At 43.0% G+C, this 24,939-nt stretch overlaps 1 protein-coding gene across 1 annotated transcript in view; it reads left to right on the top strand.

The window, feature by feature from the left end:
* The first annotated feature begins 838 nt into the window (after nucleotides 1-838).
* The window catches only part of LOC146184697 (uncharacterized), a 32,058-nt gene continuing 7,957 nt past the window's right edge, over nucleotides 839-24,939 (top strand). The window contains exons 1-4 of the mRNA XM_084608604.1: nucleotides 839-881; nucleotides 11,715-11,773; nucleotides 22,135-22,263; nucleotides 24,704-24,801. Coding sequence (XP_084464730.1) covers nucleotides 11,723-11,773; nucleotides 22,135-22,263; nucleotides 24,704-24,801 — 278 coding nt within the window. The 5' untranslated portion in view covers nucleotides 839-881; nucleotides 11,715-11,722. The remainder of the gene's footprint in view (nucleotides 882-11,714; nucleotides 11,774-22,134; nucleotides 22,264-24,703; nucleotides 24,802-24,939) is intronic.

Below are 24,939 nucleotides of genomic sequence, written 5' to 3' on the forward strand. Positions count from 1 at the left end.
CCCGAGAAGAGGTTAAACACCTACCACGAGATCTGTGAATACTACAAACTAAACAGAAAAGCATTCTCCACTCCACATAAAGAGCTAAACATCGAAGAGGCCAAAAGTGTTCGCAGACCACAGGCCGGTAATGACCCCAACCCGGTATGGCTGCTTCATTTAAAAGCAGACAGACAACACGAAAACTGTAAACACTGTGGACAGAGAGGTACACTAGATCACATAATCTGGCAATGCCCCTTTTCGCCTGGGGCAGTGGCCAACATTCATGATACGGAAGCTTGGGACTCCCTTCTCCAAAGCGAAACCCCTGAGACCCAAAATGAAGTTGTCCGCCTGGCGGCTGAGGCCGCGAAGAATCAATTTATCCTTGCGCGCTTCTAGTCGCGAGTCCTGCGTACCTGGGTGGGGGTGTAGGGGAATCTCCTGTATCGGCGGCAGTAATGTTTCAAATAATAATAATAATCACGATGCGAGAAGCGCGTCGCGTCGTCTGCGGTGGCAGCAGACGACGCTACGGCACACACCTGACAGGCAGCGCTCTCTACTGCCCGCGGCGGGCTTTCATAGCAAATGGCGCCACACTCTCACATAGCGGAACGCTGGCGCTCGGCTACAGTGCTGTAGAATATTCTAGAGCACTGTATCTCGGCACATTAGCCAGTATATCCTAAGCACTAAAGCACGAATTATGATGTTGTCGATTTTTAGTTCTGGTTTTGTTTTTGTGGATTGACTTCTGTCTTACAATTTGCATCCATGGCTTTGTAACTGGCCGATTAGGATCACATGACCCAAACGTATAAATAGCAGTACGCGCATCGCGAAATGCTCGTTTCAGTGCAGTCTTGCGTGCCTTCGGTACGTAAATTCAGCGGAATGTAAGTAGACTTTGTCTTTTTCGGCGATTGACTGTGGGGTGCCAGTATGGCGGTCGCTCTGATCTATTGAGTAATCTAACTGCATCACCAGAATTATTCGACAGTTAAAATTGCTTCGTTGCAGACATGAATATCTCTAAGCACCCGCATTTCAAGACGGCAGTAGTTGGAATGAGAATTTGTAGGATTTTCGTATTTTTCAAGTAAACTGCAATATCTGCCCGGTCGCTTTAGTCAACATGGCTGCCAAGACGTCATTGGCCCGGCAGTGATTTCAATGTAAGTTGACTTTAGGGGCATTTTTTTAACATACACCCGCGACGCTATTGTAGAAAATCTCCTATACCTCCAATTGTTTTTAGATACACTAGTGTAGCTGGTGTGGGGTAAAAAAAAATGGCCCCTTTCTCTTTTTCTGCAGATGAATCTTTTGTGCCAAGATGGCGGCCGCGGCCGCCATGGCCGCCATCTTGCGGCCGCCATCTTGGCACCCAAGCCACCGGTGGCGCTCATCGTTTTCTTTCAACTTGAGTAATCCGACTACATCGCCAGAATTATTCGATAGTTAAAATTCCTTCGTTACACTCATGAATATTTATAAGCACCCGCATTTCGAGACGGCAGTAGTTGGAATGAGAACTTGGAGAATGTTTGTATTTTTCAAGCAAACTGCAATATTTGCACGGCCGCTTTAGTCAACATATGGCTGCCAAGACTTCTTTGGCCTGGCACCGTTCGGAAGACGAAAATTGCAGCCCCTCTGCAATGACTGCTATGACCACTAAGCCCAACCGAACCTCATCATCGTGCAGTCAATATACTTCAACAGCACTTAATAATTTTCCTCGTGTGCTTTCGACAGGATCTTCATTATTTCGAAACAGCTGTTCAGACTGCTGCGGTATTCTTAAGCCATTCCCGCCTTGCCTTGCCTAACCAGGCCTACCCGGTTTGCCGCAGTTTGATTATGGCCCCAGGGACCATAGTTTTATGCTGCCCCACGGCGTCACGATATGGATGCACCCCCGTACGTGTGGTGTTTGCAGCATGGTGTCGGCAAAGACTTCTGTTATGAGGACTCAGGCTATGAGAGGCACTGTATTGGATGGCTCCGTATATTTTCGATCAACTATGGTTTTTAAACTATAGTGTCTGGAATATACTGGCACATTGAGGCAAAGACTTCTGTTATGAGGATTCAGGCTATGAGAGGCACTGTATTGGATGGCTCCGTATATTTTCGACCAACTATGGTTTTTAAATTATAGTGCCTGGAATATACTGGCACATTGACTGACAGCCATTACTTAAATTCGAACTCTGTCGGAAGTGGTCTTTAGTGATTTGAGCACAGGTAGAAAGGGAAAAAGAGGAAGAGAGAGGAAGCGACTGGTGCTGGTGCCTGCTTCGCACAAACTCGATTTTTGCATGTCGGACAGGGAGGATCACATGACAAGGGCGACGTAGAACCTACATCACGGCTATGCACTGCCGTCTGGTCCTCCTTGCCCTCAGAACGATTTTTTTTTTTTCATCCGCGTCTGAGGACAGGGTGGGGGTGAATGGGGTTGGGCGTCTGGCTTACAGGAAGAAGCGTACGCGACGGCTGCGTTCTCATTGCTAAAATGTATTACCTTTTGTGTGTGTGTGTGTGTGTGTGTGTGTGTGTGTGTGTGTGTGTGTGTGTGTGTGTGTGTGTGTGTGTGTGTGTGTGTGTGTGTGTGTGTGTGTGTGTGTGTGTGTGTGTGTGTGTGTGTGTGTGTGTGTGTGTGTGTGTGTGTGTGTGTGTGTGTGTGTGTGTGTGTGTGTGTGTGTGTGTGTGTGTGTGTGTGTGTGTGTGCGTGCGCGCGCGCGCGCGTGCGCGCGCGCGCGCTGCCGGGGAAGAGGTTTTGGCAGTGTCATGCGCGCGCTGAAAAGCTCACTTCCCGTTGCTGCTGCTGTTAATTGCACATTGTTATTTAACTTTCTATGCATTGAATGAGCGCGGCTCTGCACGTATATCCGTATGTTAACTCACCCCCCCAAATCAAAGATGTAACTTGACTCGGACTTGACTTCGGCATTCTCAGGTCGGCCGCAGCGCGTTTCATAAATCGTACTTTTTTTCAACGGCAGCCTAGCGGCGCTCGACGACTTGATCGGAGTCTGGTCAGTTTTCATGTCAGCTATTGGGCTGTTTTGACGACTTCGTTCGTTTTTTCAACATGGCCGCCCACTGGAGCGACGTTCTAGCGTGATTGCGTTGTGTGAATTTGTTTGCCACGCAATGAATATGGTTTCTTCAGTAGCGCATTCCCTGCCAAAGATGCCTCGACCAGCCCTTCGTCATCGGGGAAATTCAATAGATGTAGGATGAAGAGCAGTTTCTCGCCCGCTACCGGTTCTTCAAGAACGCAGTGCGAAAGCTGCTCTCAATGATGCCTTAGCGGTACCTCCCATGCTGCAGCTTGCTTATGACATTGATTTTATATATGTCGCCGGCACCTTCTAAACGGCAAAAGAGACCTCGTGAGGACTCTGCAATGAACGGTGTGCCGCGGAATTGAGAAAGTCACCTTGCTCATAGCAGAGCACCTGCGCCCGATGCTCATGTAGTACTTCCCCGACGCGGAGTTTTTCATCACTGATGCGGGGCCGACAGGCTGCATAGGCTGTGCTCACGTGAGAATGCAAAGCCCTGGCGGTCCAAATGCTAAAGTTTCCATCAACGTTCAGGTAAGTAATTAATATTTTTGCACGCGGTGTACGAACCGGCAACTGGTAGCTTGTCTCGAGTGCTAGTGCATGAAGTAAAGCGAAATATGTCAATTTGTGTGCTCGGGATTCAATTTTCTGAAAAAGTGGCCGCTTTAGAATACAGCTTCGTTACCCATTCATGTAGCGCCGCGCTGTTTATGTGATTGATACGCGACTGAGAGCGAGTCTTTTTTTTGGTACCTACTGCAGGCCATTGGTGAGGCCCAAGCAGGAAGGGCAACAGCAGGGAACAACACAATAATGTAAGACAATGACATACAGAATAAGCAGACATTAATTGGCAATGAATATTAATAGTGAAAGTACAATACAGTGATTTCGAACATGCTAGAAAACAACAGGTTACAAATTTTTAAAGCTGCTATAGTTGGGCGGGTGTTAAAGGTACCGAGTCTTCTCAACGACAAACTGCCGTGTCAGCAGTGACTCAGTGTAACAGAAAGCATACTCACGAAATGGTTAGCTTGTCCTAAGTGCTGAAATTGAAAAGACTTACGCTGCCCTAAATTTGCCGATTGGTGTATTGCTGGTTTGATGCAGGCTGGCTCCGTCTGCAGCTGCAATTTTTTGATAGGTCACCAGCTGGCCAGGCATGGTCCACGACAGCCGAATCTGATAACTCTTGTCTGAGGGTGTTCCTGGAGTGCTGCTAGGAATGCTGGAAATGCATGCCAACCATTTGGGATGACGCCACTGTCAGACGCTGGCATGCCAAACACACCACACTGAAGGTGTTTTTGATATATTGGCGATGACATTGTGTGATGCAAACTTGATCATGCATTTCCAATGGGACATCACATCATAACATATATAGCGCACAATAAGCAGATAATGAAGGGGGAATGAAGGGCTTGTAAGGATACACGAAAGAAAGCCGTCAGCGAGGCCTAGAAAAGTGTAGGACATATTTTTTAATTTTTACTTTTTGTTACTGGCCTTAATTAGTACTGTAATCTGTGTACTGTGATCAGATTACAGTACTAATTCAGGCCAGTAGCAAAAAGTCAAAATTCCCTTTCCTTGACCTCGTCAACTGTCGGCTTATTTTTAGGGCCACATGTTTGTTTTCTTTATTCACAAAGACACCAGAAAGCAGGTTACAAGGTTACAGGTTACCAAGCATCTGCCCTTTAATCGCCTCTTCAAAGTTGAGCTTTCGCATTTGTTCATAGTGTCCATTTGACGTGAGTGTATACAGCTTGTTTGGTCAAAAAGTCATTGTCATACTCCACCTTCAGATCGGAGTTTGTTGGAAGTGTGCGCAATGTAGTAGGAAAAATGGAGGCTTTTAGTTGAAATGCTGTCCCTTCCCTTATGTTGTTCTGGTGTCCACAGAAAACTGTGACAGATACTATTCCTTTACTTTTCTATAAACCATCATGAAAATTAATTTTTTGTCCATCAAGAAGTGATATGCTGCGATTTCCTTTCATCAGAAGCCTACTTAACGAAAAAATATTTACGAAATTCATGGGAGGTAAAGATAGCTTGTGTGTCGAGCTAATTTTTTTCTACTGTTATTTTTCAAGGGCACTGTGTTGATCTTGCAGGAGGCGAATACGACTATGCTCCTTAAAGGAAGAGTTTTTCAATGGCAGCCTTCCCTGTAGAAACCTCATGAGGATCTGATGGCCACTGCTAGAGCAAAGACGCTATTCTGAGCTGAACAACCTTATGACACCACTGTTGCATGTTTGACATCAGAAAATTGAAAGATGGGTTAGCTCTGCTGTGCCTGGATATATGTAGCGAAAAGCAGTGACTACATCGGGATCAGAAGTTAATTTCTTCAGTCTCCTGCTCCGTTCGCCAGTGCTAACTCTCCTTTGCTTCCATGTCGAGTTTGTCTAAGTTCATCGCGTTCTGTATTTCGTTTACAGCAAAGTAAAGGCGCAGCATCTGTCGCTCAAGGAAGGCAAGGAGCACTGCCCAGCAGCGTTGGAGTGCACTCATTCCCGCTTGGTCTTCATAGCTGATATGAGATGGGTGACATCTCATGCTCTGTGGTGCGGCATTTGAGGAAGTGACAATTGAAAGGTGCCTCATAGACACAGGGATGGAACACCCGGCAGGGTCAGCTTCGTATATGCGTGAATCTCCTGGTGACAACACCACCAGTCATGACTGAATGGGATGTCATTATCACTTCCGGTTATTATACATGGCCAGATGTGACGTCATGACGATGTCACATTGTCATGATGTCACGGCCGATGTCACCATGTGACGGCTATGGATGTCTCAAAACTTCTAACCATTACTATTGGTTAATGATAGGTAACCATGACTTGCACTTTCTGAATACTATTTAATGTTAGCTAAACACCCCTTAACTAGTAAGTGATGATTAGTTATAGTTACGATGACCTCCAAATGCATGGGTTCCTATGGGTATCTGTAATGCCTGTGGAGCTTGGCGTTGGGGGCTGTGCAGCTGGCCTTGGCTGTGTGACGTCACTCAGTCGTGGCACACCGCATGCGACATGCAGCATACGTGAAGCTCAACTCTAACCCTCGTAGTGAAGCTCTTTGCTTCAAGTGTTTATTTGGGGTTGATGATTTGGTTGGGTACAGTTTATAGGCTTTATAGTTCCAAAGGAACTCTGGCTATGGGGGATGCCTTGATTAAGGGTTGCAGAAATTTAGACCACCTGGTTTTTTTAACATGCACTGACATCGTACAGTAGATGAATGCCTTGCTTTTGCCTCCATTGTAAGCGGCAAGTTTGAGGTGTATATCTGGTTTCACTGATTGTGCTAGCTATGGTGCTCTAAGTTGGGTCAGACGGTGCTGTTAGTTTTGGAGAGCTATATCTCTTGATGTGTTTTTTTTGTTGCATATGAAACCTGTTGAGAGCACCTTGGAACAACCTTGAAGCATGAGTAGCAGTGTTATAGTCATGAATTTGTAACCCCTGGGAATCAACTCGACATTTTGTTCTTCATGCCAATTAGTGTTAGGCTGGAAACAGGCTCAAGCGCCAGGCATAGTGATGTATATCACATTGCAAAATGCGTAGTTCTTTTATTTTTTTTCATCTTGAAGATTCCAAGCTTCTGTTCACGCCTTTTTAGCTGGACATATTGCTTTCTGGCACGACATTCAACTATGGGTTCATTATTACTTGACAACAGCAAAGAAACAAAAAAGACTGTCTTGCCTTTGCAGGACAGCATACACAATGCTTCTGCCTTCTGTTGTCGGCTCAGCATTTTCAAGTAGTCTTACTGCTTTCACTGTTGCTGTGGCTACATGAGCTTTATCAGCCCTGACCCCTCCCCTGTGCTGGAGCCATGACCTTACAATTTACGAACATGCCTGTTTACGGTCAGGTGGTAATAATAGGTACCCTTCAAGGAGCGCGTTTACTTCCCGCGGTGTAACAGGATACAGGTCTTTGTGTTCGAGGCTCTATGCCAGTGCTGCAATAGCTATGAACAATGCTGCCTTTCGGCTGAGAAAGCGAATGCATGCAGCCGTGGCTTACGTGACTGCCTCTAGCAGTCCAGTCTGGTTCTACTACATACCCCCCCACCCGAATGAGTATACCCGTCTTATATTGGTCTCTAGAGGGTGTAGAGAAGCTGCAATGTTGGAGTTACTGCTTCACATGGCAGTCCTGCAGCACAGAGCAATAAATAATGGCCACAATTTGCATGTATTTGTCTGCAGAATGCATGGTCAAGTTATGCCTGCAGGTGTAAGAGTGAAATGTTTTGGGCAGAAACATTTCAGTTAGCAGTTCAATTTCATTTCGTGCCATTGCTGTCATTGATTCTGAGGCATGTTTCATGGGTCTTTTTGTGGTTGTACTGATCTTATCACATAAAAACTAGCATTATTGAAATTATGACCGGCTTTGACAGCTCAAACTAACAGCATAGAACCCATCACCAACTGCGTTATGATGAGATTGAGTGTTTTAGTGTTTTGCACAGTGCCTGTGGTCATTCAAATCTTCACAAAGTGGGCTTGTGATTTCTGAAAATATGGGGATGAATTTCTTCGAGTTGATGATGATTCCAAAATACTTTATATTTTTTTGTCTAAAGGCAATGGCATAGATTCAATTGGCTTTCATTTTTACTGGGTTGAGAGCAATTCCATCAGCTGAAAATTGTTACCCAATGTGTTCTATGCAAGTACAGCGGGAGTTACTCCTAGTCAGTCTGATTGTTAGCTCGACTGATGGTCAGCCCATCCTAAGGTTGATTACATGCCCTGCAATCCTTTCGGATGGAACAAGGATGCTATAGAAATAGGGCTGAGCACTTACTGTGCTGGTAAAAAGCTGTCTTTGGTTTGCTAGAACAGGTAAATAGCAGGTCTAAGACCAAAAAGAACTGAAATATTAAATGTTGCCATCCCCATGGCAGAGGTTGATGTTTCATTTTTGATTATTGTGAAGGCTGCTCAGCTAGAATATGCTCTGTTTGGCTGGCATGTTGCTTGCCGCATCTAAATTTGTGCACGGTAGGAGAATCTGCTTTGCTGTTCAAAATTGGGAAGTTAATCTGATGAATGTTTGTGTGCACTTTGGACTAGTTTTTTCACTGGTGCTTTTGAAATAGGCAAGAACATTTAGTAACTAAAGAATTTACTGGTAATTATGGGCTTTCAATGGGTTTGAAAAACTAATGCAACCCCTTTTGATACATTCTCAGCACGTCAAACCAGTTGGACTGGGTGAATGGTGCCTCATCTTTAGAGGGACGTTGACTACTTGCCTTTGACAAGCACACATACTGTTTGTTGGGGTACTGTTGCTTCAAAGTATGCCATCACTCGGCCTGTCAGTGATCAAGTGTAAAAGCTTGAAAGTTGATAAGGCACAAAAAAGTATTTTTTTTAAAGTGGCATGTAATTTTCCTGCAGCCTGCCATGAACTTAGAAAAATGCATGAATACAAACGTGGACTTGCATGGCCTAATTACACATTTTTGTTCACAAGTCCATTTTGCTCTTTATGGTGTAGCAGTACATTGCAAAATGTGTAGTTCTTTTATTTTTTTTCATCTTGAAGATTCCAAGCTTCTGTTCACGCCTTTTTAGCTGGACATATTGCTTTTACAGCTGCTTTCTCTGATTCTCGACCTCAATTTTTAATTACTTAAGCTCCTGCATATTCTCAAACTTCTACTTTGCTGCCCAGCCTCATTGCGTCTTGTGGTGTTCCTGGAGGACCAGTATTCAAATGGCAGGCTGGTCGCTCAGAATTTCAGTTTTGACTTCATTTTCATCCGAGAGACTTTTCTTCAAAAGGGCCATTCTCCCCCTTGGAGGCCTTGCATTGCTGTTACACAGCAAAGGTACAACCAGCAACAGCTTCAGAATCAAGTGGAGTGTTGGTGCAGCCTGTTGCAGCTGTGTTTGATGTTGAATCGTGCTGCACAGCATGATAAGTGCCCTTAATAGCTTCTAAAGCTGCTGCGGGTTGCCCAATTTCACCAGCAGTGGCAGGTGGTGGCTGCAACTCATCAGCAGGGCTGACAGATTCCCAGTTGTCAGCTGTAATGAACAAAAGGCAACATGTGTGCAATAGGATAAACTCAAGCTAGTATTATTATTTGTATATGACTGCAATATTGGAGTTTTTTTCTTCTTCACATGGCAGTTGTGCACCACAGATCCACAAATGCTGCACTGTGCATGTATTTGTCTGTAGAATATGTCCTTTCATGAAAGGTGTTGTAAACAAATAAAGTATGCAAACCTAGTGAGAATAGTGAAATGGTTACACTGCAACAAAGTGAAGGATGCAATAAAGTCATCAACAAAACTATCACTTAACTGTCCTTTTTTTTTGTGCTCACATTGCTATTAAGCAGCTTCCCTGTGTGCCAGTCATTGGTGCCGTCTCGAAAACTGCAAACATTTTTTCTACTGGTGTGAGGTGTGCAAAGCAGCTGGCACAAAAGAGCAAGGCCATAAAGGATCACCAAAATTTGAAAAGCGTAGAAAAGTGACTACTCTTGACAACCTATTCATACAGCAAACACACAAGAGAAAATGCAGTTCATTGTTAAACTGCATGCTGTCAGCAATATGACAAGTGCATAGCAAAGGAAATGCTTTCTTATTAACCAAGCACATTACAGATGCAAAGCACCTTTCCAGCTTATTTAAAATCCATGCCATTTGGCCTTTCAAACATTCATTGCAATAACCTCGCGACAGACAGGCTTTCGATCTGGGGCTGCGTTTCTCTAACATCGCTGTCGAATTATTTATTCTGGTCGCCATGTGACGAGCAATCGCTCCCACTAGATGACTACTGGGGGCACAGTGGCAGGTGCTGATCCTCCTCGTAAACAGTAATGAAGTGTCTTGAGCATGAAATGAAACAAACATCGCACTAGGCCACTACCACTTCTTTACATTAAGTAAAAACTAAGTTTCCCGAACTAGTCTCACACAATACAGTACCCTGTGATACTGTTGTTTCTGTGATTTTGCTGTGATTTGGTCTTACAAGAACCCGTCATTGTTTTTTTTTATCGCATGAGGAAACCTGTTTACGAGTAAGTCCAGTTCTTTTTCTTCTTAAGCTAACTGTGGTACCGTCTTGTGTTGAAGAGAGCATCGAGCACAAAAACGAGAGCAATGCGCAGCCCTCCGCAACGTCTGCAAGCTCATCAGCGGTCATATACAGTGTTGTGCGCTTCAAACATAATTGGTCCAAAATAAGCAGAAAATGCTATTTGCAACGCCCGTTAGTTGCATGTTTCTTTTAAAAACACTTCTAGCTTTTATGCATTTATGAGTGCTAAGTAAAATAGGTAATTTTATTGCTGCACAGTGTGCACTATTGCAATGACATGTTCGTTAATCTCTATCACAGCGAGCCCTGTATCCCGGCATTCGAGCGCATGCATGACTTGATGAAGCTAGTTGACGTGAGCTTCGATGAAATGCGCCTGCTGACTTGGGCATTTTGAAGCCGGCTTGGTGCTCCAAGCCGACTTGCCTAAGTAAAGTCCGAGTACGTTTCAAGTTAAGTCGTTCATACTACACAAGGTACAATGGTGCAAAGATGTTGCGAGCAGGAAGCAGGTGCCTTTACTAGGCAAAAGTTTATTCTGCTTGCTCGAGATGGGAAGCTTGGTGTCAAAGCAAAAAAAAAAAATAATACACACCCCGAGACCTCCCTGATTTAATTCTTACTGTGTAGCACAGTACATGGGTGCCTTGAGCATCATTGAGTCCTAGCGTTGTCACCAGTGCGCCACATATATGGCGACGAGTGTAATAAAAAGAAATGGCTCTGTGCAGTTGGCGTGCCACATTCCCATCCTTCTTTTGCTTTTTGTCAGGCCACATTGCAAAAGGAAGGAAGTAGCACAGAGGGGTGAAAGTGATGCGCAGTAGTTATTCTGTAGCAAGAGCTCGACAACGAGGCGTTGGATTGGTGTCACGTTAGGTTTGCATTTCTAAATTTAATTTTCATTGTTGCTCCTTGGTCATGTGGGAGCAGTGCAATAACCAGTAACATCAACATATTCATATTCTTTTGTAATATTACATAAAATGTTTGGACTTTCATTTGCATGTTATCTTAGAAATTGGAGGGGTCATTTTCAAATGTGATTTTTCAAAACTATGTACAGGCATGAACATCAGTAAACGGAGCACTCTCTTTTGTTGTAATTGTAATCATGCCTTGCTTGTTGGAATAAACTGTACTTGCTTATAAGGAAGCTTATTTGCATCTACTACCAGCCTCTGCATGCTGCAGCTGTTAATTTCAAATAGGTAACACGAAAAGTTTTAAAGGCAATATGTCTGTGCCTGTGCTTGCTGAATGCTTGTACACACTGAAGACTGCTGCTGTTTCTAGTTGCTTCATATACAGTGAGCTGGTGAATGATGCTTGAAGTGGGAAACGAGTGTGGGTGTTTTTTTGTTGAGTGCTGATCATAGTTTTTTGAGACCGGTTAGACTATAGCTTCATACTGTGCATTAAAGTTGTGGATGACACTTCCTAGCATTCCTGTATATACTCCCGTGGGAGCTAGAATATACAGCAACAGTAGTGCTTCATGTCTCAGTGCGACTCCTATCTTCTTTTTCAGTGGCCAAAATGCAATCAATTGCCACCTACCAATATAGGCAATCTGAAGTCTTGATAATGGTGAGTAAGCTCAACTATTCCTGCATGCAGTGATGGCTGGAAACTGGAAAAATGGCCCTCTGCCCATCTCTCAAGAGAAGTCCCCAAGTCACAACCTGGTGATAAACAACAAATGATGAGAAAGTAAATATTGAGTAACGTGCGTCAATATTTAACATGCGGTATGCAGACTCATCTATCGAGAAGTGGTGCTACGTGAGAAAAATGTAGCACTTTGTATACAAAAAAAAATTCAGGTATATTTTCATGAAGTGGTGCATTATTTTAGGGCTGAGATTTCAATTTTTTTACTCTGTAGTGCTCTGGCACTTCTTTGAATGCGGTACATTGCCCTTCACATTGGCTCTCTGGGTTCAACGTCAGGGTGTTTCACTGGTTTGTAAACATTGGAATAAGCCTAAAAAATTTGCTGAATGTCTTGTATTTTGCAATCTTCCACATTACCAGTGTGAGATAAGCACTTGTGGTCGGTTCGAAAGTGTGTCCTGCAGTAGGTCCTGCCTATAGCTAGGCATTCTCAGCATTATATCTCTTAGACTGAGTGTTCTAAATGTACTTCACTAGTACTCAGTATGAAAAATGTATTCCTTAATTAACTTTCAGCTTCCAATTTAAGAGATGCCTTTAGGGCTCATCCTTCTTGGCAGTGTGAGAGATTGCCACATTTTCACAAATTCAAACTTGCACCCTTAGTGACAACAGCCAAATTGAAGGTTGCTTTGTGGGTTGGCATTGTGATACTGCTCTATTATATTCAAGGCTTGCAGATATATTGGGCTGCATTCTTGTTTTCACAAGAATAGAATACCATGCCAAAAAGTTTGGCATCTGTTTGTTTCAAGATATTAGGAACTATGTTTGTCTTTGACCGAGGTGCGGTTACTTGTTCAAATAACGCCTGATGGATACTCATAGCATTCAGTCTGCTGTAGTCTGCAACCAAGCACTGCTAACAGGCAACCATTTGGCTTTTCTACTGAATATAAGTGCCCTAACTCCTCAAGGAGATTAAAATTTTTTCACAATTATCTTGTGTGTGGATCCCTATAGGTCCACTGGGCAATTCAGTCTACGTCTATAGATTGATTCCAATTCCAATGCAGCTTTCACTAAAAACGGCGTTTTCATAAGCTGAATAGGCCAAAAATCAATGGGAGCTAATAAAGCCTTCACTGGCTAGATTTACAAGCAGTCTGCGATGCCTTGGTACAATTCTCATGCCATATTTCTCAAGGCCAGCTTACACTTCTAATTACTGTACAATATGACAACATAAGACTTAAGTATAAAGAGTGAATAAATTTGGTAGAAAGCTTCTCAATGTAGCTCCCTCAGTAATAGGTACATCTTGTCAGCATAACCAGAGGACAGATGAAATTGTGACTACTTAAAATATGAAAGGGGAGAACTGCTTTTGTTCCCAACCGCTCTGCGTGATGACTGGCCCATTGGTATGCTGGCAGTAAGGTGCCAGTTTTCTCTGCTCGGCTTTTCCAGATCCAGGCATGTTTAGTGAAACTCGTCTAAGTAGCAGTGTAGTGTAATGCCGTGCAGTGTAATGCCTTTAGATTTCTGTCATTGCTGTATGAAAGCTCAAACAAATTTCTTCACTGGCAATTCTTAAACTTCTCATAGCTTTTGTATTTCTCTACTTTTTCAATAATTCTTTCACCTTCTTTCCCAGCTGCTTCTTGCCTTTCTCAATTTTGTTTATTTTGCTCTCCACACTAGTTAAATAATAGCTATCAATTCATGTATTTTGATATGTGGCTGCACTGACTGCTTTAAAAGAAACTAATATAAACTTTGGCTAGGGAGGAAATGATATATCAAGTCATCATTTTTGTATTATTCTCAACCTGTAGTTGAAGCACTGCAATGGTGACTATTAGTGCAAACTGTTTGACATGCCAGGCAGTGAGATATTGCCTCCCTTCCCAGAGAAATGTTGCAATATGGGAATTATTACCGCTATTACCCTTCTTGTTCTGGAGTCCTTATTGTTGAGGTCTAGCCAAGGGTGTTTGTGTAGAAAATTTTATATGCAGACACGTCAAGGTGCCCTAATTCGTTTTTCAAAAAAGTTGGAGTTCAAGAATTGGCTTTAAGGGACACTGCAGCACTTTTTGCAGAAATTGAGATTTTAATGGCTTATAATAGTTTCTCCCGCTGCGAACTCGACTATCTAATAAATTTAAGCAGAAACAAGCTCCACTTTTCTTTTTTTTAAGTGAATATATGCAAACGGCACTACCGGCACCTCGAGACACGCCGCGGACCGCGCCGCCGCCTGCGATTGGTCGAGCTGTTGTGACGCTGTCGTGAGGACCTGAGACACTGCCAATGCACTGCGCGGCATGCATATCGCAGCTGTCGCAGCTCTCTGCAACATTATAAAAGCTGTTTCGGCACGCTAAAGTGACTATCTGGGTCTCGTCGTATGTATACGCACCAGATACAGCCACAGACAACGCAGCATCGACGAAGCGAAGGCCAGCCATCAGCATTTACTGGAATCGAAATGTGGCTCTGGCATGCAGAACGACATTTTGCAAAGCTGCATATGTTTTTATTGGCCGAAATTAGATGTATGTGTGGGAGCGTTCAACGACAAAGCGCTTGTAACATTACTTTCCGACTCGGAGGCAGATTCGGCGTCTCTGACTCTCTGCCTAGTAGAGAAGTGAAGAAACCCATTGAGGTGATTGCTGGTTGCCTGGCTAGTTGCGTGCGAACTGAGTACTCGGGTGTATTCTTGATTTTGGTGTACTGTGTTTTCGATTCTCTCGAGACATGGTGAGACCGATGATTCAGAACTGCATGTTCCAGCCACATATTTTAAACATTGCATTGCTTCCCGAAATGTTTACATACAATTAAGATTCTGTTACCAGCAAAATAGTGTCGTCGCTGCTGCGCTTACCGGTATTGAAGCTTGGTCACACTTTTTTCTTGAAGGTTTGTTCTACAGCTCCGTGTTCAGCGAAAATTTTGCCCAAGGTAGCAGAGCACCACCGAACAGCCAGCGCTGGCAAATTTGCCAGCGATGCCAAACTCGACATGTTAAAATGATTCCAGAACACAAAATAGTGCGCATAGATATCCAGAATATTAGTTGCAAGTCGTGAGATCAGGCAGCAAGCTACAATGGTCAAGAATTTGTAATTGTTAGAATGGCAGCAATGGCCTGTACACTTCAAAACATCCAGTCCCATCCTTATGAATGCGATCATGACATAAATGTAAAAATGTCTCAATTTCCCTCTTTTTGGCGTGGCCGAGTGGTTAGCTTAAAAAGCTTTGGAGGAAGAGGTACCAAGTTCGAAGGGCACTAGTGCTGCAGTTTTTTTTTGCCAGTTCTTTTTTTTTGTTTTTTAAGTTTTTTATGTACTTGATGTGCTTCGTTACTTAGTTTTACTTTTTATCCTGGCGTTTTTTTTCTCCGGGCGACCAATGCCACCAGTTCAGCGCGTGCCATTATGCCACGCCTCAGTACGCACAGTCTCCAGCGTCATACAGGGCCCATAATCAGGTATGGCCCTCAGTTATGGCTGGGACCCAGTGGCACTGGTTTTTGCAATAGTGATGTGGCAGTGGGATATGCTATTTTAGCTTTCATATGTGTGTTGATCCATAGCAGTGTATGTGCAATATTGCTTTGTATGGTTATGCTCGAACGGTAACTATACGGGAAGCTTGATGCAACAGATAGTCGAGGCTCGCAGCCACTGGTGGAAACCCTCCTTCCAAAAGGGAACTGCCCAAATTCACTCATGGACAATAAAAAAAAAATCGGGTACATGCCCGCTGCTCGTCTGCAATTTTTTTCGTGCGAATAATCGTATTTTCACATAGGACATTACATTCTTTCACAATAGGTGTTTATATATTGCTAGAAAGTAGCTCTGCCAGGTGCATTGCAGCTGCTGTCAGAATACAACATACTGAATTCAGCAACTATTGCAGTTTCCATTGCCCAGTAATATGGCCGGCATAAACTTGTCGCTTTTCACAGAAGCGACCCTCTGCACTCAGAGCTTTTTGTCTTGCGGGAACTTGTGGAAACTGACATCGTCTTGGCCGAAGGTGCTCGTACACCAGAAAGTACAGCAGTACCGCATGTTGGGATGGGTGTTTAACTCAAGCGACACGTTGAACTTCCGCAACCTCTAAATGCGAGCAACATGGGCTAAAAACGCACTCGGGATGCTGGGAGCGCCTGGCCTATTCTCACGGTGACGTCACGCACGCTGGGTGAGGTTTCTCTCTTCTCTCCTCCTCTCTTGCACCGTCGCAGGCCACGGGAAGTTTGAACGATGCGCTTTCAATTGGCAATTGCTCTGGTGTTTTCGCAATAATCAAAACTAACTTCACAGACCTTACCAACAATGAGTCTACTTCAGTACAGTGGAAGCTGATCACGTTTAAAAACAGCTGCAGTTTCCCTTTAATGCCCTAAACAGTTGGCTTGAACAGGTGGCACTTGCAATGCTTACTCCTGTGCAGCTCTCCTAGAATAAACCTTGTCTTGGAAAGAAGTTTGATAATTTGGTCTGCATTCTGTGTGTTGTTGCCAGCACTGCTTTTACTTAATTGAATCTAATGAAATCATGTACATAAAATGATAAAGTGGTGTAACTCTTCTACAAGGTGGGATATTCTCAGTCATCAAAAATTCTCCTGAATATTTAGACATGTGCCCGACTCTTAGCATTCTTTGCTATGTACTCTCAATTCTGTCTTGGGGTAGTCATGCAGCTGTATTGTGCATAGAAGATTCTGTGGGGTTTCTGGTGATATGAAATCAGAAAAGGCCTTAACAGGTTTTAGCCTTCCTTGCCACTTCACCTAGTGGGTCATACAAATGAAGCTGTCCTGATTCAGGGCACTCCAAATTTTTTGACTAAACATTCTGATTGTATGACTACTCTGCCCTTTATCTTGTGACAAGTTGCTTCAGCATGCACAAGAATAGATTGTGCAAAGCCTGCAACATGGACACTGGAGTAGCATTGTATTTGCTGGTGTCAACATCAGTGGCCACACACGTCAGTGAGCGTGCATGCATTTGGGGTTTTTAATAGAGATATAGCATATTGTTACTGCGTTTAGGTTACAGTTTATCATGTTACCAGACAGCGAACTTTCGGGTTAGCATTGCAAAACCCAGAACACATTTTTAGCATAGCGTTTTTACAGTATCGGTCGTTTCGTAGTTACCGGCTTCAGTTTCATAGTTACCATAGTGAGAAGATGGCCCCATACCCTCATTCTAAGCTCTCTTCTAGGGACTCAACCGTGCTCTACTCCTACAAACATAAATATAAAAACATTGCAAAACTTGCGCGCCAAACGGCCCTACATGCTTGGCAGTAATACTTGTTTGGATAATAATACATACTACGTTCTAGAGAACAGGTCAGTGACTTTTGGAAATTGCTCATGTAGTGCAGTTAGAGCACTACTGAAATAACAGCGCTAAAGGCGAGGATGAAGAGCAAAGAAACAAAAGCTCTTCGTCCTAGTCTTTAGCGCTGTTTATTTATTATGTCACCGTACAAACTATCCCAGTGTCTCACTATAGTGCCACAACGTCTGATGCAGAGGCAGCTAGATAAAATAAACAAAACTCATCGTCATATGTACACTTCGCAATAAAGGAAAAAAAAGCTGCTTTAGTGGCCGAGTGGTACGAAGCGCAGGCATGTTCGTTCATTTTATGAGCAGTCGAGGTTCAAATGTCAGTGTATTTTTTTTTTTCAAACAAATTACTAGTTAGAAAGTCTATATGTGAGCCACATCCCCCTTTTTAAAATTACTTCCGTGAAAAACAGCGCTGTTTACTTTTTCCGAAGGGATAACGTAAGGGCAGTGAGAGTTGGCAACAGACATGGTGAGAGGCATTGTTTCTTGGTGTTCAATGATTTTTTTTGCATGCTGCACAGAATGAATCATTAATTGTGGGCTGACAGAATTCAGTGTGGCTTCGATTATTCAGAGCAGCCTCGTTTGGATGCTACATGGCATTGATTGGTGATGTTATTTTTTTTATGGAAATGGGGATCAAGCATCCCAAAGCTCAATATTCATCCCCCCAACAAACCACTGTAGCTCGTCGCCGTCTCCTCGCAGTAATCATATAAACGAGCAAAAATTATTACTTCTACAGAAATGAGACGTAAGTACAGTGTGAATGAACATGATGGCTGGTATAATTAACATAACCTCGCATGTTTTTTTTTAAATATTTTACACATCACCAGAGAGAAATCATTTTTGTAAATGGAGGGGACAGTTTGTGCTCGATCGTGAGCTACTACAGTTTTATAGCTACTACATGAACTTACAAGGGTTTAAAAACTGGTGCTGTAGATTATAGAATGTGTATGTAGACATTTGCACACATTTCGTGCGAATGGCCTACAATATTTGCACGGTCTGTGAATTTTACTGTAAAGAACAGTGGGCCAAAATTGCCTTGTTCAAGACTGCTTTTCCTTTACATGCTTGAAAAAGTAATTTTTAACTACTGGCAAGTGTTAGCCCAAAATAGGGGGGGGGCTAGACTTCAGGTGAACCACTGAAGCTTAAGTCCCTAAATGCCACAAGTCCACAAATACCATTTGTTCATTCTTTTAATAAAGGGCACCCTCTCACTCTCTTGTGTTCCATTTGCCCTGACAGTTTTGTAGTAGGCCAACATTTTAGAGCTAAAGCACGGGATAAATATTATATAGCTTCAGCAGGGAACAAGCATGAAAACTGCCAAAAAACTAACTTTGTCATACAGAAACGCACGCAGTTAATGACTAGCAGAGAAATGCCAACAACTTGCGACAAATAGCATTTATAGGAGCAGAAATCATACAGTGAGGTATACAATAGTAAGGCTAATAGATAGGCAAACCTAAATAAATGTTTTGCGAAGAATTGACTACGACGCCAGTTCCAGAGAACGAAGTCATATGGGTCATGTGGCCTATACAGAGAGTGGAGGCTGCAAGGCACTTAGGAACCTTGCCATATTTAAACATAATAGATAAATCAAAATGCACATTCAGACACACAAAGCATGATATGTACAAAGGAAAAAATTATCATAATTATTAAGACAACGGATGGCTAGGAATGATGATGATTGCTGATGCAACCTACAACATACACGGCACATTACTATCACAAGTGGCTGTGGTGCTAGTGTCTCCACAGCCTCAATGGCTTAGAACATTCAAATTCAATAATACGACCAAACTTTCTTAATGTCGCAAATCAAATCAAATACCAACTGCAGCACAATAAAGTAGGGACAAGTGAGTAACACATACCTGCCAGCTCTTCCGAATTTTCCATAAAATGTACGAATTTTGACCAGTCTTACGATTTTGCGGATCTTGCGGGAAATTTTACGGAAAATGTTTTATTTTCGGAAGAAAAAACGTGCGGACATCTATTAACATCGTGGCCTCCGAGATAACACCACATGTGCGGAAGGGTAATCTCTGAGGCCATGTTAACACTATTATGGTACCTTTGGTGGCCGCGAGAGGGCAACACATATTTATGATATCATCATCAGCAGCTGCAAATGTAGTGACTTCTATCGTCTACTCAGGGGAACACGAATCCATATCCAAAACTCAATTCCGCCTCCGCCGGGCTAGTGGCTGTTCCTTTTTCACGTGTTTGGACAACTTTGATGTTGGCCTCTGTGTTTGCGTGATCTGCGGCCGCGTCAGACTCAATGGAACTGAAGTTTTAGTAGTAGCGGTTTTGTAGTGCAATGGCGGGCTCAAAGCCGCGACAGTACTTTCAAGTATTTTTGAAGTCGTTTCCCCAGCAGAGTGGGGAAACAAGAGAAGAAACAATTGATGCACTCGAAGTGGAGTTTGCCAACATGCAAGCTCACCAGATGCCAGCAGACATACTGAATGAGCCAAGGTGCAACATGCAGTGGTCTCAATTGGGAAGCATTCGAGATGTCAACGGATCGCCCAGATTTCGAAACATCTCAATGGTTATGCTGGGCATACTCTCCCTTCCCCCACAGTAACGCTGAATGTGAGAGAATATTCAGCTCTGTCAACAAAACTCGAACAGAGTTTCGCTCATGTTTCCGAGAAAACTCTAGAAAAGTCTGCTGATGATTAGAGGACACCAGAGTGGCACCTGCTTTGAGCAAGCCTACACAGAGAAGTTTTTGAAGCAGGTGAAGTCGGCAACTTCGGCAACTGCAAAAGTGTTACAAAAATAAATTGTGACACATTGGAGTTTTTGCTCATTACTCTATGGGACACAGATTTTGCTTGTGGGTGAGTGAGCAAGTGTCGCTAAAGATAAATTCTTGGAAAGTAAAAAAAAAACAGCCCCCCCCCCTGGTCGCAGAGGTTTTACTAATTTTGAAATCTTCAGGTTGGCAGGTAGGGTAACAAGTAAAAAAAAAACTCAAACATAACTGCACCATTTGGTAACATGAAGGAATTCTAGCACTGCTCTGAAAAACAAACTGTTTGTTTTAGGTTAGGTTCATAGAGAGTTCAGTTAGGTTTATAGAGAAAAATTAGTATTAATATAGGTAAACCAAGTAGGATGTGCAAAAGAGCACCTTTTCTTTACTAAACTTCCTGCTTTTTGCTAACAATGTGTCCTCCTAAAGGACGTGGTAGAAGTGGTTGCCCGTAACGAAGTGACAGATAACCCCTTTCTTTTTCTTAATGTCTTTCTTCATCTCTTTTTGGCGCACAATTTTCTTGCTCAGGTTTCATAGGTCTGGAGCAGTGCTGTTGCTGTAATACCCAATCCAGGTATTCTCACAGTAGACATGACATCCAAATGAAAACAACGCACAACACAGCATTTAACACTGGACATGAGTAATAATAATGAGTAATAATAAAAGAAACTGTACTTGTGAATTTTGACACTGCTTCAGCACTTGCTTCTTGTAGTGCAGAAACTTGTGCAGCGTGAGGAGCAGCCACTCTAACACTGCACACCGAGAATATTTTTATAGCCACTGGGATGCGCACAAAAGGATTTAGACTACCTCACGAAGGAGGCCAATGTCTTCTCTCATAAACTGGTTCTCCTGCACAGCATCGCGTTGATGTAACATTGTCTGCCGCCATGTTTGCCACCATCTTTGACTTGGCGTTGCTTGGCTTGGCTTGGCATGCTCATCTCGCAAATCATTTAGCTTGCGGGTTGATGCTAACTTTCAGTAGTGGTAATTGAGGTCCCGTAAAGTGCTCCAACCGTGGTAATGGCTGTGCATGCACAGATGTCGCCCACCTAGTCCGGTAAACTTTTAACGTAAACACAGTAACCATATGCTATATCTCTCTAGTATCGTTTTCGACATATCACAAAGTACATTTGCCCTTCCACGGTGTATGAAAAAGGGCAATCAAATGCCTGCATTGGGCTGCATTTTACTACATGGACTCAACAAGAATGAGTTCAGGCAAGACAGTCTCTGAATGACTGCTTTGCTAGCTTTCATGGCCGCACAAAACTGGTTGTTTGTAATAATGATGCCGGCTCAAATCTCTATCATGCCAAAAAATTTAGCAGATTGATAGCAAATTTGTAATCCATTTCACCTATGTCTGTCTTCTCTTCTATTCTTAAATGAAATAAATACGACTCCTTATGAATCAAAGAGGTTTATATATTTTATTTTTAGCACACTTACTGGAGAGTCGTAGCATCAGGCAGAGCTCTTTTGGCCCATTTTAGCATAAATCTAAGTACTGTGTCACTCAAGGAATTTTACAAATGCACTCGGGGTAAACGTGGAAAACTCTTGAAATTTAGAGACATTCAACTTAGTAGATGTCCTTTGTTCACTAGTAGCTGCTGTAGAAGTGTACAAGTGGTGGCACTACAAGTTCTTGATTTTTACGAAATTTTCTGGATAAAAAGATTTTTAGCAGGAATTGCATAATTGTTTCCATAGGATAGCAGTCTATGATTGGTACCTGACTTACTATTATCATTATTTGTTAGTTAGCACAGGTAGGCTGTATAAAATGCTCCTCAAAGAGGCCCTCTATCCTAAGGTAGTAAGTAGTTCTCAAAATCTCAATCTGCACCTGGCAATGTGACATTGCAGCAGGTTCGCTTGTAAAGGGAAATTCCACAGATTATTGAATCAGTCATAGCCTCATGATAACTTGACATCATTCACTGGAAGATCTCTTTTTTTGCACGGCACTTGCCGCTTCTTTCCTGAAATGTATCCAATTATAGCATTCATGAGGTTTCATTCTCGGAAAAATAATTGGTTGCTTTTTAAAGTTGAGCAAAAACTTACTGTGTGTGTTGCTGCTCATGGAATAGCTCATATATTTCTTGGTTCACAGGAAACAGCTAGTACACTTCAATGGGGAGTCCCACAGAGATACACCTTCCCTGAGCACATCACAAACAGCAAGGATACAACAAGAATTAACGAGGATTTCACTCACAACATCAACCAACTGCAGAACACAGTAAGTTGTCTTGCTCGTTAGAGTGCCGTGCATACATGTCAGGGATAGTGTGTGTATTTCGTACTTCTCATGGATTTTTAAATATATTGTAAGTTTTCTTGCTCTTGAGATGTCGACATGCATACATACCTGTGATGATGATACATCTCGGGTATTTTTCAGTAAATCGTAAGTTGTCTTGCTTGGTAGAGGTCCATGCATACATGTCAATGATAGTGCATGTATTTCATACTTCTCGGGTATTTTTCAATATATCGCAAGGTGTACTTGCCCTTCCACTGTGCAAGAAAAAGGGCTACCAAATCCCAACATAGTGATGCATTTCCCAACTATGCGCATCCATGCACATGCTTTACTGCTCCAATTTAAGGCTCCAAAACTTGAATTATTCTTCTACAAAATTTGTTTACATCCAAATTCACCATAGTGTCTAGCAACTGGAAAAACCTCGAATTGTCGGGGAAATTTCATGCAACGGGAGATAGGGAATCCATAAAAAATTTTGCCAAGTCAAGGAAAATGGCACGATACACTGTGCAGTGCATTTTCATTTTAAGCTGGTGCACAGCAAGTATGTTATTCATGCAGATTTCTTTTTTTTTTGTTTAAGTTCAGCATTGCAAGGTGAATTGTGATATATTACTTTGACGCCAGCGCATGGCTGAGCTGCCACAGTAGGACTAATACGCACATTAGTTAGGTACTCAGTAAAATATGCGGAAGCGCTGCGTAAGAGTAGTACGCGACAAAAAGCATGAATAATCGTGCCGGCAGACGCCAGCGCGAAAGCGATCGGCGAGCTCGCGATCTCGTCGCAGGTTTCGCGCTTAGTGTGCGCGATAAAATTGCTAACTACTTCCATGTCCACAATCACAAACTCGTTACCGGCATCACATTCCGCGAGTTTCAACTTGCGTTGGGTCGCGAACTTTCCTGATAGAACGGCAGCGCGCCAGCTCTGCTGTAGTAGTACGCAGCGGCAGCATCAACTCAAAAGTGCACCGTGATCCGGGATGCCATTCGCGCTGTAATTTGAACCCGTGGTGTCATCATGGGGCAGCGCGTGATTGATGTTCTCTGCACATCTAACAAATCTGGCACCGGCTGTAACTGGGGTCCCGACGAGCACGCTTGCGGCCGGTGTCTTCTGGTTTTTCTTCCACGCCTGGTTCTTATGGCTTCCAAAGGCTTGTTGCGTGCATGGTTACAATCTGCTGTTTTCCGGCATTGCGATCACAAGGAAAAAAATGTGCACAATGTGGTGCATCAAGAAACGAGCGTAAACGGAGACCGCATGAAAGGGCGGCCACGATGGCAAATGCAAAACAGCAAAAAAAAAAAAAAAAACGTGCCGATCACGCCAGCCAAAGGGAGACGCAAAAACAGAGCCTGCCGCATGAGAGCTAATCAGAGACCATAAACAACCTTTGGAAAACCGCCGCGCGTAGCCAGTCTACTTGAGCAAAGCCGTTTTGAGATAGAGCAAATTGCGTACAAAGAAAACAGCTTTAAACCATCGCAAGGTGGTAGTGATCGGCCTGCTGCAACACCCGTGTCGCGTGTGCTGGAAGTTTGAACAAACTTCCTCTTTTCGGGGAGCATTTCAGGGCCTATAGAAAATTTTGCAACTGGTAGTATCAAAGCTCTCCTGAGGCTGGCATCAGTGTGCATTTAATTTTCAATAAACTTAGGATGTTTTTACCCTCCATTTACACTAATAACTGCCTTTCACTGTTGTAAGCTGTAGAATATGATTAATCAATAGCTTTTTGTTGGGAATTATTCGTCTATGCTCATTACCATCAGCAGCTGCATTTTTAAGCCTTTTCACTGTCAGGGAATTTGACCTGAAATAATCAGGGCAAACCTGGAAAAGTTAGGCATTTTGAAAATTGGGGTTTGCTAGACACCCTGTTCACCTGTTGCATCCCCATATGAAAAGCAGTAAAAAAATGGAAACTTTGCGCTCAAACCAAAGATTAGAGTGGTATGAAAATTTCATTGCCTCTCACTGTCCACCTTCTCATCCAATTGAAGCAATGTTTGTGTCATCCGAAAGCTAGTATCTTTTTTGCCATGTTTTGACTGCTTGTGGACTGTGTTGAATTGTACCAGCCTGCTACAGCACACCTTTTCTGAGGCAATGCTTTAGGCAGACAATTGGCCTATTGTGGCTGTAGAGCACCACTGTGCAGCCTTTGCAGCAACAATACCAGTTTTTGTTAGACATGTTTTGTTAAGCAACATTGCAAAGACTAACAATAAAACTCGTGCGGTTGAACAGAGTGTCATCATGACTGCAGTTCTATTACAATATAAACACAGCATTAAGCACAAGATTTAGGATGAAGCGATGCATACTGAGCCAAACCATGCCCTGAAATATTGTATGCAATCATTTAAATAAATAATATTGTGCTTTTTTCTTATTTTCGACCAGGCAAAAACTCACAGGGCACATAAGGGTTTTCACATGGGTATCATCAGCTACAAGAATATGACAAGGTTCCCAGTTTACAGCACCTGTCCACATACAAAGTGAGTTTTCTTGCTTGTTTGAGAGGCTTTGCACACACGTCAGTAATCATGCATGCATTTTGTATCTTTCGTTTGTTTTTTGAGATATTGTAATGGTACATTGCCCCTCAAGAAAGTGCAACCACATGCCTGCATCAT

This window comes from Amblyomma maculatum, chromosome 7 (genome assembly GCF_055883805.1).
Source record: "Amblyomma maculatum isolate TAMU_Amacu chromosome 7, ASM5588380v1, whole genome shotgun sequence".
Taxonomy (NCBI): Eukaryota; Metazoa; Arthropoda; class Arachnida; order Ixodida; family Ixodidae; genus Amblyomma; species Amblyomma maculatum.